The sequence below is a fragment of the Tigriopus californicus genome, chromosome 6, assembly GCF_007210705.1.
Source record: "Tigriopus californicus strain San Diego chromosome 6, Tcal_SD_v2.1, whole genome shotgun sequence".
NCBI lineage: Eukaryota > Metazoa > Arthropoda > Copepoda > Harpacticoida > Harpacticidae > Tigriopus > Tigriopus californicus.
The window spans coordinates 1,906,150-1,924,171 of NC_081445.1; the positions used below are offsets into that span (position 1 = coordinate 1,906,150).

At 40.7% G+C, this 18,022-nt stretch overlaps 1 protein-coding gene and 1 long non-coding RNA gene across 4 annotated transcripts; both read right to left on the minus strand.

The window, feature by feature from the left end:
- Positions 1-6,450: 6,450 nt before the first annotated feature.
- LOC131881504 (uncharacterized) lies at positions 6,451-9,104 on the minus strand. The gene is made up of 6 exons (XR_009373367.1): positions 8,970-9,104; positions 8,672-8,862; positions 8,003-8,244; positions 7,310-7,633; positions 7,016-7,241; positions 6,451-6,729 (listed from the first exon to the last, which is right to left on the minus strand). It is a non-coding gene; the product is annotated as an uncharacterized LOC131881504 (long non-coding RNA).
- Positions 9,105-14,135: 5,031 nt separating this feature from the next.
- LOC131881503 (large ribosomal subunit protein uL29m-like) lies at positions 14,136-17,075 on the minus strand. Of its 3 annotated transcripts, none has more exons than XM_059228386.1 (6): positions 17,007-17,075; positions 16,832-16,920; positions 15,795-15,980; positions 14,768-14,864; positions 14,411-14,700; positions 14,136-14,343 (listed from the first exon to the last, which is right to left on the minus strand). In XM_059228386.1, exons 1-6 carry the CDS (start codon positions 17,052-17,054, stop codon positions 14,190-14,192), a joined length of 864 nt encoding a protein of 287 aa, XP_059084369.1. In that variant the 5' UTR covers positions 17,055-17,075; the 3' UTR covers positions 14,136-14,189. The 3 variants fall into 3 exon arrangements, with proteins under 3 accessions (XP_059084369.1, XP_059084370.1, XP_059084371.1); XM_059228387.1 differs by having other exon boundaries at positions 17,003-17,067; XM_059228388.1 differs by lacking the exons at positions 16,832-16,920; positions 17,007-17,075 and adding an exon at positions 16,167-16,296.
- Positions 17,076-18,022: the final 947 nt, after the last annotated feature.

Genomic DNA, 18,022 nt, shown 5'->3' on the forward strand with positions numbered 1-18,022 from the left:
CCATTTACTCGGTGCTTCGACCAAAATTAACGAAGGTTTTCAACCCTGGCCATTACTTTGGGGAGATGTGACTGTTTGGGATGCAAACAAAGGGATCGTTTGGAACTAAGCACATAGAACGGACGTTTATTCTATTCATTTTGAGTTTGATTGGTACATTCAGGCGCATCAATGTCAAAAATGCAATCAATCAGCATTAAACGCACTCTTACTTATGTATGATATGCAATTTCATAAACATTCTTTTTGCAGATGCTGGATTATTACACTTGAAAGTTGCGTTTTCCTCCTGAAAAGATAGAATCTTTGAAACATAATAATATAGAATGATAATAATAAAAAATAACACACCATCCGTTTGTTTGGGTTTTGTACCCTTTGCGCCCAAGGGATATGATTGGATATGTAGGGATGTGTCAAACGTGGAGATGACACCCCTTTGTTCAACCAACAATTGAATTTTTGTGTCAAAATGCGCTTAAAGTTCTATCTTTTTCATCGTTTCTAGCACTATCCTTTGGGTTTTTCGTATAAAAGGTCAACTAATTTCAATACTATTGTCGTTGGCTCATGCCACAGTCAAATCCTCGACACACCACTACATAAGTCAAAAGGGGGCACTCAAGTGCAAAGGGTTAAACAACCACCTCCGCGAGCATGTTGTATTGAAAACTCAACTAAAAACCCTCCCAATATCCATCAATTACGTTTATAAAAATATCGTCTTCTTTGAGGCTCTAAGTGTACTAATATACTAGTCTGAGGTCTTTTCCAAGATGGTATTTTACAAAAGTTGTTCCACTTGTTTTCGCAACAACGAAAATCGTTCCTAGAAAGTTTTGGCACTGCACAAGCACTCAATCAGTGTTGTGGACACCACCGTATTGGCCAAAGAGCATACGGTGTGTGCTATTTACCGTTTCTGAGGCTTAAGTTTTTGTCTGAACAACTTTGGTAGCAGATTGGTAACATTGCGTAACCCAATCATATCACACTCTGGGCCAGTAACAAAATACCAAGCCAATGTTTATCAATTTCTTGAGTAAGCTTGTCCGCTACCGGATTTTCAGACCATCCAAATTGCACCCACATTAGTTTCGCAAAGGATTAATTTGCTTCCATAACAAAATTCGACAATAAAGAGAAATATTGCGTCACCTCAGGTTAAAAACATGCTGCCCGCATCTTCACCTTTGGACTACTAGTCGTTCCTTTGGGCATCTGCTATCACTTTTTTTAGACAAGCTTTGTTCATGTCTGTCCACACTGGGTTCAAAGGTCTGGGTGACTCCAAGAATTGCCCACCCTGCGTCTTGGGCGATCATCAGAAAAAATTCCGTGTTAAGATTTGAATCATTTAACTTATTCTGACTCATGGCTGCTTATTTGCCATAAAACTATATTTCCCTTTGTAGCTAGTTGTGATTGCCATTTTCGGCAATAGAAAAGATTGGGTCTTTTGATAAGTGTCTAGTTTGATGGTGTTTTTTTGTCACCATCATTGCAATTTCTTATAATGTTTCATGCCAAGACCCAACAATGCCACTTTGTGTAACGGTGGCAACTACTTCCTGCAAGAATAGCATAACCTTAAAAATGCATTGCATGCAATAAACTTGTATAAAATCAGCCATCAATGATTTAGAAAATCAGTAGTCACCTTCGAATTACTTGATCATGTCCACTATTCTAAACGTGGCCCTCGTTGTCTTTGCTGTCTTTGGTGGACAGGGGCAAAGTAAGTACTGTGCATACGACCTTGAAAATGATCTACGTAATCGTTCATAAGCCTGCAATTGGTACAATCATGTAATTCACATACGAATTGATACCATATCTCCACAGAGAGCTCAAGATCCACAAGGACTCTTTTGTGCGACTGTGGCCCACATCCGCTGCAGGGCGCATTCCTAATTGCGAAAATGGACCCTGGATCAGTTGCCAGCGAGCCTCAGTGAACTTAGAGGCGCTGAGAAGCAAACAATCGCTCATCCTTCCTCAAGGAACAGAGGTCCATTTGGACGAATCCTCTCAAGGTAAAAGTGATCTTCAGGACAATTAAAGGCCGCTGCTCTTTAGACCTAAAACGCTGGAGTACAATGGGAGTTCTGGACGCCAAGAGCAAAACTTCAAAAACACTATTGTCAAGTTACACAAGGTTGCAAGATTTGGTACCAGATACACGTAAGGGGGTGACTAAAGCACCCTTACTTTTGTAGACTGCCCAAAAAAAGCAAACCAAAAATGACAGTAGAAAAAAACCCCGTATATTTTGAGTCATACACTGATTAAAGTGTTGGAATTTTATTGTCCTTGCACTAAAGAGCGTTTCTTCCCTAAGGTGCAATGAACTTGATTCATAATGAAACAAATTCCTTGACTGCGTGCAAGTACTAGCGTAGTGCTCCGTAACGTCAACTTGTTCCATTTGCTTGATCCATCTCATTTTATGCTGTGCAGGGCTCCTTCCGGGATCCCAAAGTGCCACCTACTCCTCCAAGGATAATAAGCACTCTATGAAAGTGAACTTCTTCTCCTCGGGTTCGAACGAGGTCAGTGGACTGATTCGCGAGAACGGACGGGTGTTTGTTTTGGGAGCTTGCGACAATCTGGGCGAGATTGCCAAGTCATGGCTGAGAATGACCCGAATGCATCCCCTGTGACTGAGAAGCGTTCCTCAGTTTTGGCCATAGAGCTCGAGGTAAAGGGTCTGCTTTGATTGAAATGGGTAAACATTCGTCTACTTTCCTTATGGTCATCACTTCATTAAGGTTTGTCAAGTAAAGGTAACTTTCAGTCTATGACGGATCAACTTGTTCCGTAAGAAAGGTATATATTACGCAAAGAGAGCCAAACCGTATGGCGATCATGATTTATAAGAACCCTCCAATTGACTTCCATCCCCCCTGTCTTTCTGCAGGTTAGTCATCCTCTCATTAAGTAGGCCCGGTCACTAAATAAAAACACCCTGCAAGAACGCCTTTTGGGTTAATCTGTGGATGATCCCTTCCCAAGCCGCAATATTTCAAACCCAAACAAAGAACTCTACACTCATTTACTTCTTTTAGGTCCAGGATAGACAAATTTCCTCAGTCACCCCCACCACAACAACGGTGACCACAACAACGGTGACCACAACAACAGTGACCACAACAACAGTGACCACAACAACAATGACCACAACAACAGAGACCACACAACAATGACCAAACAACAATGACTACTACCACCACCACTGTCACCCCACCGTGTCCCCTGCCAAAGTGATCAATGAGTGTGTTAAAACCGCTGCCAGCAACGTTTTGTCCATGGGGGCCCCTTATGTCATTGATTACCCGGGCAGTGGAAATTACGGAGATTCGGTGTATTGCTTGTGGCGATTCTTTGTAAGTTGATTCGAGAAGGTTTGAAATGAAAGGCTGGCTTGAATTGAAGTGACAATCCATCTCCTTAGTCACCAATGGGCACTAGGATCCAGGTGACCATACAAAAAATGGACGTTGAGGGTACAATGCCGCCCTGCAATGAGGACAAGCTGACTTTCTACGAGGGGGGATCAAAATATCAAACAATATGCGGGAATGAATTGGAACCCTACACGACCATGTATAACCGCCTGTGGGTTATATTCAGGTCAAATGCAGCATTGGCAGCAGAGGGATTCAGGATCACTTTGACAGGTAAATAAACCAACTTGGGCCGAAGTACTTGCTCGCATGCTCAAATGAGGGGGGAGCCAGTCGTTGGTTCAACTCCCAGGCACACCCAGTCAGAGTGTCAGTAATACAATAGTGATAAGTATTGTTTTTTTTTTGCTAAATTCAGCAGTGAACCTCAAGCCATTCCATACACGAAGAACGCTTGTAGTGCCGTTCAACGTCGAATTCGCACATTTTGAATGAGCTTTTGGGCATGCATCCACTATTTCAGATCAAAGTGTTTCATGAATTAATGCCATTGCTTTCAGTTATGTAAGTTTTACCCACCTTCAGTGTGGAACCGTATTAGAGAAGAGGCGCCAAATTCGAATCCCAGCTCCACCTCTGCTAAGAACAAGATTTATCTGCAATTTGGAAACCCTCGAACTGACATTGGACCAAAGAATGAATGACGGAAAAATTTGGTCCTGACCTCCAGGTTGACCTCTGGATAATGATGGTCATTTAAAAGCATTTCTTCTATGTAAAACAAATGCGGAATTTGAACCAAATGGCCTAAATACAACAATTCATATCAAAAAAGTTGTGTCTTTTGCACATCTGTCAATCTGAATATGCGAGCATTATTTGCTCTCGTCAAAAAACTTTTAAGGAGAAAAAAGAACATTGAAAGCTATGTTACAGAACTCACAGACACAACCATAAGTTACTGAATGGAGCTAAAAGCGCTGCAAATTTTCGAGATTTGCGAAATTTGCGAAACAATACACATATTTGGCATTTTCTTTTTCACGTGGTAAAATTGGAAGATACAGCTTCGATTTTTTTCTGTAATTGTACCTCAAATCTAAAATCTGAGTGCCTGAAAACGCATTCCGGCTCCGTAAGAAGAGACAGAGCAAAAATAATCTTGGTTTGGTGAGTGTAATATGGCCTTGAACATAATAGAAAAACGTCTTTGGATTCGACCTCACCTTTTGAACAACTCTACTTTCCTTGTTCAACTGATCTGTCTCAATGGAGGCCTTAATTCTACCTTGGATTAAATCCAACTTTCTTTGGAGGCTAGCCACAACCACCGGATTCAAAGTGCTCTGGAGCCTATTTGCAAATTTACAACTCCTTTAAACAATTGCTTCCTATACTTCGGAATTTTAGACTCTGCCCCCCTGCGCAACACATTCAGAGATTGCTAGAGTGGAACAGACGTCCTCAAAAACTAGAATAATTTTGTCTAAGGCTACGTCTATGGATGATTCCCTTTTCAGCATTGAATTGAAATCGAGCTCCCTAACCTTTCTATAATCAACGGTCAATGTTCATTTTTGAACTTGAACTTAGCCAGACCGACCATTTTGGCCGGTCTTACTCTAGAGCACGCCGGCTTTTGAGTAATGGTCGACCCTTACTCGAGAACATGACGATCTGGACAGATTACTAGGCGTCACATGGACATACTGGGTCAGATCAGGGTCATTGGAAAAAAACAAGTCAAGCACGCTATTCGCTCTGGTGGCTACACCAACATGCTGAGAGAGATTGCCCAAGATCGCAAATTCCTCCAGCTTTTCGAACGACTAAGACGTCGATTTCGATACGGGAATATACCCATCTGGACTAGCCATTCACTCTACAACCCTGCCGGAAAATTGAAGTCCCTCCAAAGAAAACCTTTGAGCTAACTGACTGGTCGAAACATTTCCTATGAATTTGAGAGCTGACAAGAACGAGCTTACTGAACAAGAGGGGGGCCTATAAATTGTTACAATGACAGATCACGACCTTGGAGGTGACAAACTAACACCTCTACTTCTCCATTTGACATTTTTACATGACTAATGCACAGGTCATGTAGCCACCAGAGCGAATAGCGTGCTTGACTTGTTTTTTTCCAATGACCCTGATCTGACCCAGTATGTCCATGTGACGCCTTGTAATCTGTCAGATCGTCATGTTCTCGAGTAAGGGTCGACCATTACTCAAAAGCCGGCGTGCTCTAGAGTAAGACCGGCCAAAAGGTCGGTCTGGCTAAGTTCAAGTTCAAAAATGAACATTGACCGTTGATTATAGAAGGTTAGGGGAGCTCGATTTCAATTCAATGCTGAAAGAGGAATCATCCATAGACGTAGCCTTAGACAAAATTATTCTAGTTTTTGAGGACGTCTGTTCCACTCTAGCAATCTCTGAATGTGTTGCGCAAGGTGGGGCAGAGTCTAAAATTCCGAAGTATAGGAAGCAATTGTTTAAAAGGAGTTGTAAATTTGCAAATAGGCTCCAGAGCAATTTGAATCCGGTGGTTGTGGCTAGCCTCCAAAGAAAGTTGGATTTAATCCAAGGTAGAATTAAGGCCTCCATTGAGACAGATCAGTTGAACAAGGAAAGTAGAGTTGTTCAAAAGGTGAGGTCGAATCCAAAGACGTTTTTCTATTATGTTCAAGGCCATATTACACTCACCAAACCAAGATTATTTTTGCTCTGTCTCTTCTTACGGAGCCGGAATGCGTTTTCAGGCACTCAGATTTTAGATTTGAGGTACAATTACAGAAAAAAATCGAAGCTGTATCTTCCAATTTTACCACGTGAAAAAGAAAATGCCAAATATGTGTATTGTTTTCGCAAATTTCGCAAATCTCGAAAATTTGCAGCGCTTTTAGCTCCATTCAGTAACTTATGGTTGTGTCTGTGAGTTCTGTAACATAGCTTTCAATGTTCTTTTTTCTCCTTAAAAGTTTTTTGACAAGAGCAAATAATGCTCGCATATTCAGATTGACAGATGTGCAAAAGACACAACTTGTTTTGATATGAATTGTTGTATTTAGGCCATTTGGTTCAAATTCCGCATTTGTTTTACATAGAAGAAATGCTTTTTAAATGACCATCATTATCCAGAGGTCAACCTGGAGGTCAGGACCAAAATTTTTCCGTCATTCATTCTTTGGTCCAATGTCAGTTCGAGGGTTTCCAAAGTTGCAGATAAATCTTGTTCTTAGCAGAGGTGGGAGCTGGGATTCGAATTTGGCGCCTCTTCTCTAATACGGTTCCACACTGAAGGTGGGTAAAACTTACATAACTGAAAGCAATGGCATTAATTCATGAAACACTTTGATCTGAAATAGTGGATGCATGCCCAAAAGCTCATTCAAAATGTGCGAATTCGACGTTGAACGGCACTACAAGCGTTCTTCGTGTATGGAATGGCTTGAGGTTCACTGCTGAATTTAGCAAAAAAAAACAATACTTATCACTATTGTATTACTGACACTCTGACTGGGTGTGCCTGGGAGTTGAACCAACGACTGGCTCCCCCCTCATTTGAGCATGCGAGCAAGTACTTCGGCCCAAGTTGGTTTATTTACCTGTCAAAGTGATCCTGAATCCCTCTGCTGCCAATGCTGCATTTGACCTGAATATAACCCACAGGCGGTTATACATGGTCGTGTAGGGTTCCAATTCATTCCCGCATATTGTTTGATATTTTGATCCCCCCTCGTAGAAAGTCAGCTTGTCCTCATTGCAGGCCGGCATTGTACCCTCAACGTCCATTTTTTGTATGGTCACCTGGATCCTAGTGCCCATTGGTGACTAAGGAGATGGATTGTCACTTCAATTCAAGCCAGCCTTTCATTTCAAACCTTCTCGAATCAACTTACAAAGAATCGCCACAAGCAATACACCGAATCTCCGTAATTTCCACTGCCCGGGTAATCAATGACATAAGGGGCCCCCATGGACAAAACGTTGCTGGCAGCGGTTTTAACACACTCATTGATCACTTTGGCAGGGGACACGGTGGTGGTGACAGTGGTGGTGGTAGTAGTAGTCATTGTTGTTGTGGTCATTGTTGTTGTGGTCTCTGTTGTTGTGGTCTCTGTTGTTGTGGTCATTGTTGTTGTGGTCACTGTTGTTGTGGTCACTGTTGTTGTGGTTACCGTTGTTGTGGTGGGGGTGACTGAGGAAATTTGTCTATCCTGGACCTAAAAGAAGTAAATGAGTGTAGAGTTCTTTGTTTGGGTTTGAAATATTGCGGCTTGGGAAGGGATCATCCACAGATTAACCCCAAAAGGCGTTCTTGCAGGGTGTTTTTATTTAGTGACCGGGCCTACTTAATGAGAGGATGACTAACCTGCAGAAAGACAGGGGGGGATGGAAGTCAATTGGAGGGTTCTTATAAATCATGATCGCCATACGGTTTGGCTCTCTTTGCGTAATATATACCTTTCTTACGGAACAAGTTGATCCGTCATAGACTGAAAGTTACCTTTACTTGACAAACCTTAATGAAGTGATGACCATAAGGAAAGTAGACGAATGTTTACCCATTTCAATCAAAGCAGACCCTTTACCTCGAGCTCTATGGCCAAAACTGAGGAACGCTTCTAAGTCACAGGGGATGCATTCGGGTCATTCTCAGCCATGACTTGGCAATCTCCGCCCAGATTGTCGCAAGCTCCCAAAACAAACACCCGTCCGTTCTCGCGAATCAGTCCACTGACCTCGTTCGAACCCGAGGAGAAGAAGTTCACTTTCATAGAGTGCTTATTATCCTTGGAGGAGTAGGTGGCACTTTGGGATCCCGGAAGGAGCCCTGCACAGCATAAAATGAGATGGATCAAGCAAATGGAACAAGTTGACGTTACGGAGCACTACGCTAGTACTTGCACACAGTCAAGGAATTTGTTTCATTATGAATCAAGTTCATTGCACCTTAGGGAAAGAAACGCTCTTTAGTGCAAGGACAATAAAATTCCAACACTTTAATCAGTGTATGACTCAAAATATACGGGATTTTTTTCCTACTGTCATTTTTGGTTTGCTTTTTTTGGGGCAGTCTACAAAAGAAAGGGTGCTTTAGTCACCCCCTTACGTGTATCTGGTACCAAATCTTGCAACCTTGTGTAACTTGACAATAGTGTTTTTGAAGTTTTGCTCTTGGCGTCCAGAACTCCCATTGTACTCCAGCGTTTTAGGTCTAAAGAGCAGCGGCCTTTAATTGTCCTGAAGATCACTTTTACCTTGAGAGGATTCGTCCAAATGGACCTCTGTTCCTTGAGGAAGGATGAGCGATTGTTTGCTTCTCAGCGCCTCTAAGTTCACTGAGGCTCGCTGGCAACTGATCCAGGGTCCATTTTCGCAATTAGGAATGCGCCCTGCAGCGGATGTGGGCCACAGTCGCACAAAAGAGTCCTTGTGGATCTTGAGCTCTCTGTGGAGATATGGTATCAATTCGTATGTGAATTACATGATTGTACCAATTGCAGGCTTATGAACGATTAAGTAGATCATTTTCAAGGTCGTATGCACAGTACTTACTTTGCCCCTGTTCCAACAAAGACAGCAAAGACAACGAGGGCCACGTTTAGAATAGTGGACATGATCAAGTAATTCGAAGGTGACTACTGATTTTATAAATCATTGATGGCTGATTTTATACAAGTTTATTGCATGCAATGCATTTTTAAGGTTATGCTATTCTTGCAGGAAGTAGTTGCCACCGTTACACAAAGGTGGCATTGTTGGGTCTTGGCATGAAACATTATAAGAAATTGCAATGATGGTGACAAAAAAACACCATCAAACTAGACACTTATCAAAAGACCCAATCTTTTCTATTGCCGAAATTGGCAATCACAACTAGCTACAAAGGGAAATATAGTTTTATGGCAAATAAGCAGCCATGAGTCAGAATAAGTTAAATGATTCAAATCTTAACACGGAATTTTTTTCTGATGATCGCCCAAGACACAGGGTGGGCAATTCTTGGAGTCACCCAGACCTTTGAACCCAGTGTGGACAGACATGAACAAAGCTTGTCTAAAAAAAGTGATAGCAGATGCCCAAAGGAAACGACTAGTAGTCCAAAGGTGAAGATGCGGGCAGCATGTTTTTAACCTGAGGTGACGCAATATTTCTCTTTATTGTCGAATTTTGTTATGGAAGCAAAATAAATCCTTTGCGAAACTAATGTGGGTGCAATTTGGATGGTCTGAAAATCCGGTAGCGGACAAGCTTACTCAAGAAATTGATAAACATTGGCTTGGTATTTGTTACTGGCCCAGAGTGTGATATGATTGGGTTACGCAATGTTACCAATCTGCTACCAAAGTTGTTCAGACAAAAACTTAAGCCTCAGAAACGGTAAATAGCACACACCGTATGCTCTTTGGCCAATACGGTGGTGTCCACAACACTGATTGAGTGCTTGTGCAGTGCCAAAACTTTCTAGGAACGATTTTCGTTGTTGCGAAAACAAGTGGAACAACTTTTGTAAAATACCATCTTGGAAAAGACCTCAGACTAGTATATTAGTACACTTAGAGCCTCAAAGAAGAAGATATTTTTATAAACGTAATTGATGGATATTGGGAGGGGTTTTAGTTGAGTTTTCAATACAACATGCTCGCGGAGGTGGTTGTTTAACCCTTTGCACTTGAGTGCCCCCTTTTGACTTATGTAGTGGTGTGTCGAGGATTTGACTGTGGCATGAGCCAACGACAATAGTATTGAAATTAGTTGACCTTTTATACGAAAAACCCAAAGGATAGTGCTAGAAACGATGAAAAAGATAGAACTTTAAGCGCATTTTGACACAAAAATTCAATTGTTGGTTGAACAAAGGGTGTCATCTCCACGTTTGACACATCCCTACATATCCAATCATATCCCTTGGGCGCAAAGGGGTACAAAAACCCAAACAAACGGATGGTGTGTTATTTTTATTATTATCATTCTATATTATTATGTTTCAAAGATTCTATCTTTTCAGGAGGAAAACGCAACTTTCAAGTTGTAATAATCCAGCATCTGCAAAAAAGATGTTTATGAAATTGCATATCATACATAAGTAAGAGTGCGTTTAATGCTGATTGATTGCATTTTTGACATTGATGCGCCTGAATGTACCAATCAAACTCAAAATGAATAGAATAAACGTCCGTTCTATGTGCTTAGTTCCAAACGATCCCTTTGTTTGCATCCCAAACAGTCACATCTCCCCAAAGTAATGGCCAGGGTTGAAAACCTTCGTTAATTTTGGTCGAAGCACCGAGTAAATGGACAACGAGGCCAATTCATTGGTGAACGATGCCCGTCAAAGATCTATGTTTTCGAGTTAAAATTGACGCATTTGGTAAAGCAAAAGAATTACGCTGTTATTCATTTCTGGATTCATTGGGACATTTTTGGGATTGAGGACTTGAGATAGCTCAAACATAGAATTCTGCATTTCCATTTTCAATTTTCAATTAAAAAGAAATATTTATCATCAAATCAGTATTATTCATCGCAAAACAAAGATATTTTGCAAGACTGTCGCATTCAATTTGGAATTTACTCTTTGAACCGTTATTTTGAAAGCATGGAATTTGCCATTTGACAAAAGTAAGCAAAAGTGCCCATGCTTAATGCAATTTGTAATTGCATTTTAATGCACTTTTTACCAACTCGCGTTCATTTATTTCAATGACATCGTTGATGCATCGAAGTAGTTAATGCCTTAAACCATCAAACCTGGAACAGAGTGTATGACTCAATTTTTTTCTAACGTTCTCTACCCAAAGATTGATTATATGAACTAGTTGCATGGCGACACATCCATGAATCTTTCTTCAAATTCTGATGTTTACAGTCCAACATAAGCCACTGGAACATGAACGAGGATGTTTCGGTCGAGGATTGGTACTTCTAAATCAAGTCAACTCACTGGGTTCTTCTTCATATCAGGCTGGTCCCAGGTGGCTAAATGTCCACTGAATATAAGTAGAGGTAGAAGTACGGTTTCCGAAAGGAGACTAGCTGCCTTTTTGGCAGAGTGGCTAGTCTGAACCAACCAAATTGAAACATTGAATTTCGAAAAAGAGATCCCAATCCTCGGCTAATCCGGCGAAGCCAACAGCTAGGAGGATGAACAACTCGACATCATGTTCAAGATGATTCGATGATTGTCTGATATGTTCCTGGGCCCCTTTTTAATAGACGAAGTCGCATGAAGCTAACTTCATCCACTCTACAGTGGGAAGAAATAATTTTGAAGGGCGTCTCTGAAGCGGTCTTGGAGGAGTGATTGGGCTTGGGTCCGATGAAAGGGATGTTAGAAGGGACAAATCCCCGATTTTGAGGGATCTTTGCTCTTCATGTTCTTGAAGGCCACGTCCGTCTCGGGTTCCGTGAAAGGCAGTAAAAAGGGGATGATGGTAAACCTCAATACAGCCTTGGATCTCCCCCTCTACTTTTGTTGAAAAGAGCGGTTCAATTGCAATGGAGGAATATGCTTTTTGTTCACTAAAAATTTCAAATTGGTCGCGGACTTTTTCGAACCTCTGTTCAAGCCAGCCATCTTGGAAGAGCCCAATAAAGAAGGCAGTTTGTCCAATCCCAAGACTTGATTATGGTGATTTGGCGCACTTCTGAGACTTGTATTATACAACTATTTATAATGCACATTACTCCCAACTGACCGCTACCAGAAATGTATCCCTCCGTAGCACAAAAATGAAGGATTATATACTTTGTCTAATTGTTGCCACTGCAACTTCATGCAATATTTGGTCTTGAATCATGGGGTTCCGTTAAATCTGGGGTTGATCTAGAATGCTGATCAAAAATTTGTCCAAGTCTGACTTGAAACATGTTACCTGATCAACAACATCTACGTTCTGGGTTAGATCGATAAATTGAGACAGTTTTTTGAACTTCATCCAAAATCGAAACGAGTGCCAGCAGAGATGAAAATAGTGTTTTAGATAGTTCTTCAGTAAAAAGGATTCAATTTGAACCTCATAGAATTAGACTATGACGAAAAATGTTGGTCGGAAGGTCGGGCAGAAATTCGAGAAGGTTACATACACAAACCGCTTTTCTTCCCAATGCCTCCTCAGTTCAGCTTTTTCGCACATCTGAACCGTCAATGAAAACAACTCATTTTGTTTTTCTTTTATGTTTTCAAAATCAACCAAAATAAGTTTCGAAAACGTAAGAAGAAGCCATAAAAATTTGAATTTATTTTTCTTTGTGTTTTGTTATTCAATTTCGGTGGTTTTTAAGACGTAAAGATGCTGGATTATTGTTTTTCACAATTTATTGTTGCTCTATGGGCTGATAAATTCTTGAATTTACATCAATTTTTTTAAATTTGATTTTTAGACTCATGATTATGACTTTAAAGTAAAAAATCATATTTCGAAGCATCCTGACATGTTGTTCCAGGACAAAGCAGATGAGTGGTCTCTAAAATCGATCCTATCGTTGTGAGGGAATGTAAGGCAATTGGATGCAAAAACGTACTGTATATTACAAAGAAACTGTAAAATACATCTTCAGAAGTACATATAAATGCTAATCAAAACATGTCTTCTTAGGAATAGATGATCAAAATAAGTAAATTCATCATAAATAGGAACAACATATACGGTATTAGTATATGGAAAATACTGAACCGGCTGGAGAGATATTAAAAGACGCTCTTTGCGCCGCCTGAAAACCCTTCCGCTGTCCTCAAATAATTGCTTGATCATATTGATTCTTACATTTTCATAAAAAGGGACTATTGAAAAATGTAACGCCATGCCACGAATGATCCAATTTTAACCTAATGGAGATTGGCAATCCTCTGAATTTTGACCATCTGCAAACTGACGACTGTAATCCTAAATCTTTGCCCTTGGTCTAGTTTGCTGTAAAGGGATTTGCCATTTTTGCCTGAAATTCTCCACTCACCAATGGTTTGAGGATGTGGGGGGGAAGGTTAATGAAACATTGAAGGAACCTGTAAAAGAAGCTTCATTGTTCGTTGATTTTACTAGCTTGAATTGTGGAGAGCTCAAAAATGTATTGAGCCTTTACAATCGACCCTAAAACCTGGTTAAGGACAAAGTTCATGGATACTTATGAAGATGTACAGGGTACCCCATATTAAATGTCCTTGACCTTGAGGTCATTCTCATTTCGCTAACTCTCTTTTAAGCTCTTTAAGACCCATTTCAAATGTTTTCGCCATTTTGGTGCTGGTTCATGGAGTGTTGCTTGAGTTACAGAATTTTTAAAATAGGCATTTAAAATGTGCCACCCTGTATAGTAAAAAATACTTTTTGTACCTGTTCTGCATAGACCCAATCTCTTTGGTTTATCCCATCGAAATAGCTCTTCAATTCTCACATTGTTCCTGTTTGGCTAAAAACGCAGCTAGAATTCCATTTCATTGCCAAATTAATTTTGGGGCCCAAGCTAGGAGCCAATTTTGAGGCCCTTTGATTTCAAAGATTTTGCAATAATAAAACATTTTGATTTGTTAGCTCAAAATTTTGCAAAATTAGCTTCATATTGTCTTCTTACGTGTCTTTTTTTAAACAGGCTCAAATTTAAAGTGCTTTTAAAAGATTTTTTTTGTGATTATTTAGCCCTCAAAAAGAGCCCTGGTAATCACTTTCTCAAACACTTTGGTCAAGTTCGATGCCTGTGAGATGGGACGAAACAAACTGCAAATGTCCTAAGAAAGATTTATTCAAGACATCAGACATACATTGCGCGAAAACAGCCCTAGAAATTAACGTCCGTATTCGATTTATTGCCAAGGGCATCTTTATATCGCCTCATCTCTTCCACTGACGCATGTGGATACTTCTCTTGCAAAGCCTCTTCATTCACATCTGGGAAACGTCGCAACACTCGAGCACCACTCTGGAGATCTTTGCTGAAAAGGAAAAGCCATACGCCGTTAGAGATAACCGGAAATACCCGATTACACTCCCGCAACCTACTATTTCTTTTGGCGCATATCATGATGGGCTTGTTCACGATATCTCCGGTAGAAGATCTTCGTGTCCTCATCCAAACCGGACCAGAATCGTTGGCGATACTCTTCACGGTGCTTCTCATTCAGCTCAAAAGGCACTGGATGCTCTTGAGTGATGTATTCTGATTCAAAGGCAAAGGTGGAGTCTTCCAAAACACGTCGTTCTTGCTCCCCGGATTCGCCCACCTCCAATTCCCAATAGGCGCGATTTCGCTCCCTGACCACCTCCTCCAGATTTTCCATTGAGATATCCACCTAATAGAGTGAGGCATGAGATTGAGTTTTACCTGAAGAATTCAGAGCAAACAGAGATTTGATTCACCTTATCCAATCGCTCTTCGTTGGGCATGGGAATGACCTCTTTCTTACATGCATATTGCAGCGTCAGTAAGCGGTTCCTTTCTTTCAGCAATACATACCTGCAAGTTGGGAAATTGGGAATGCAAGCATTTTTTTAGATAAACAATCGTAATATGTGCATCTAGTACAAAGCTTCTATCGACAACTGCTCTATCAAAAGGATCAATCACTTTTAATTTGGCACAGGCAGACATGACTTATACGACATCTCTTGCTACGTTAGAATTCTGATCATAATTTTAGGATGTGAAAAATGCCATCAATTCAATTCATACAAGTTAGTTGCAAGCCAATGGGAAGAATCAAACCACAAAAACTCCTGGATACCATGAACAAGATCTCAGTAACGTTTACTTAACCGTTCAGCCTCCAACACATTCGATGAGGAAGCAAATAGCCCGTAACATTGCATTACTCTCACTTCTAGTCTAAAACGCGTCTCAATGATCCACAATGAAGGAAACCCTCGCAAAAACCCAGAATGGGACAAGACTCAATCATGCTGCATTGTATAAATTGTAATATTGTAAAAAGATATCGGATCCAATGAGAAAACTCTCGCAATAAAGACTTTTTTTTTGTATTTCGGGGGAACATTTCTCCAAAGGAGCCAAAGTTGACAAACCCTGGGTAGACTTAAAAGGTTCGATCGATGATGACGATTGTTCTAAATGTTCGAGTGAAAATTCATGAACTTTTGACGAAAGTTGAAGCAATAATATTGATTAACGGAAATTGCAATCAGTATATATTAATTATAAATGATAACTATGGCTTCACTAGATGGAACAAAAAGCCTCTGAAACTACCGAATCCCATACTGACGGTTTGATACGTCGCAAAAAATGTTGCAGATTGCACAACCTTTTACATCGCAATTATTTTATATCTACTGGGGATGTAATCCCCAGCATTAATTCAAAATGAAAACACCCCATATGGAATCATTATTTGGTTCATTTTTGACTGAAGACCCCCACTCAACGTACCACAGCTGATGCAAATCTTGATTGCTCCTCAATCTGAGTTCGTCCTTCAGCCAGGCTCGTCCCACACGAACTTTGGGCTTGCCCCAGGTCTTCGGATCGTCAAAGAACTCCATGAGATCGAATCTTTTCCCCGTGGTCCCGAGATGACGAATGCCTTGGGTCATCACAGTCGGAGCAAATGAGGCCCTGTGGGTTAAAAGCGAATAGCTTGTGCGGATCAGCTTTTTGAGTTGACTCATTCCGCGATATCGACCTTGTTTGGCTAAGGCCGAATCATGTCTGTTTTAACGTTGTTTATTGCTCAATATACAATATACCTGGGACACTCCTCATTCAAGTGGTCATAAGACCTACCCTCCTTCTCTTTCTTACCCAATCGATCGGTGTTCGACATTTCACCCCAAGAAATGATATCAGAATGTTGATACTCCTTTAGCTGTCACTACTTTGTAGGTCATGAGTGACTCAAGACTGGTTAGGATCGATGGCAAATGACGTTTTTGCGAGGTGGCAATTTGTGCTTAAACACTTGGAGAATTGAAAAGTGTGCCAACGGGTGATCGTAGTGGTCTTCAAGTGTGCGTGTGGAGAAAAAACCTCAAGTATCAAAAATTGGGTGATCTTGCAGGTCATCACTGAGTATACTGGTCTGTTTTAGGTTTGACTCCTGACCATTAATGATTGAAGTGCCCAATTATTACTTGGCCTAAGAGTGCGGATGAGGATGATTCGACTTCAAACTTATTTAGACTTGACCTAAAACAGACCAGTAAACTCAGTGATGACCTGCAAGATCACCCAATTTTTGATACTTGAGGTTTTTTCTCCACACGCACACTTGAAGACCACTACGATCACCCGTTGGCACACTTTTCACACACTTTGGCACACGTCAAATCTTTGGAGTTTTTTCCACCACTACATTAGAGGACGACCTCGATCGCTTTTTCTTCGCCCAGGTCTTTTCAAGTGAAGCAAGTTTAGTAATACCGATCTCTCTCTAATAAAAGTAATATCGATTATGACATCTTCCTCACCTCTGATTGGAAACATGGCGAATAAGATGCCCTAGAGCTTGACACGCGGACAGCATACCGTCGGACACCTTAATGGGATTCCGGTCCTTCTGTACAAAAAAGCCCAAGGTTTTCAGTTATATCCAAACTGGCGAACCCCAATGCACATTCAAAGATGCATGTCTTACTTACTTACTTTCTTGGCTGCTTTTCTTCTTTCTTTCCTTGCGGAACAGCGAAGCATGATGACGAGTCAGCTGTTTGTTTGTTTATTTTCATTGAACAGGCTTGCCAAATTGGAAGGTCCTAACCACTTGATGCTGAGTCAGAACCGGCTTCGTACGTATCCCGTTAGTTCTGGTCGGTCGGTGGGTGTGCTAAGTGTGCTTAGCGTCTAAATGTTGACACTGACAATTACGGATCTGGATGTATGGTACATTTTACTTTTGACGGCCAACACTTCTCGAGTCCCTAAATAAGTTAGGGAAGAGACAAGTCGGCCAGGAGAATCGAACCGGGGACCTTTCTTCTGTTCACTGAGGTAATGAGCCATTTGATCGATTTCGCGGTCACCAAAGATATTCGAATATCGCTTAGATCTTTCGTGAATTGGATAGGTATCAGGAGATAGTTTGTTTTTAGTTTATGAATATCACCCAAAATAAGATGTAGGAGGGTGGAAAATATTGCTGACGTTTTATAAATTGAAGAAATAAAAGTAAATACTTTAATTAGGTAAGGTAAAGTTATAAGCTCCTAGTTTTTTATAAAGAAAGTTAGTACAAATTTTCTCTAGAAACAGAGGAATAGAGGCGTTAAAAAAGGGCTTATGCACTGTTACGATGAAGAAAACAGGATTTAAAAGTTCAACAAAAAAAAAGAAAGAGAAAGAAGAGATCTGGATTTTTGCTCTTTTCCATTAACTAGCGCAGAAATTTTGCTCCTACGTGCTGAGTACTCTTACTGCTGGTCACTCACTAGCTTTACAAGGCAAACAAATCTTGTTGCTGACAGACAAAGTCATGAGTACCAACCGCCATTTGACGGATCGATTATTCAAGTACTTTGGTGGTTTTAACGCTTGAGTTACATTGGTTGATGTTCGTACTTCTGAAACAGCGAAAGTTTTGATTTCAAGGCTGACTCATGCCTTCAATTAGGTTCAGTTTCAAGTTTTGAAGTAGCTTTAAATCATGGTCGAGGAAAAATCAA

What these genes read in the sequence shown, in the direction of transcription:
- LOC131881503 (XM_059228386.1), bottom strand. Translation starts at nt 17,054, where the DNA reads ATGCTTCGCTGTTCCGCAAGGAAAGAAAGAAGAAAAGCAGCCAAGAAA. An exon ending in CAAGATTTGCATCAGCTGTG is followed by an intron (nt 14,865 to 15,794) that starts GTACGTTGAGTG and finishes CCCAACTTGCAG; the next exon opens with GTATGTATTGCTGAAAGAAA. An exon ending in ACGAAGAGCGATTGGATAAG is followed by an intron (nt 14,701 to 14,767) that starts GTGAATCAAATC and finishes TCACTCTATTAG; the next exon opens with GTGGATATCTCAATGGAAAA.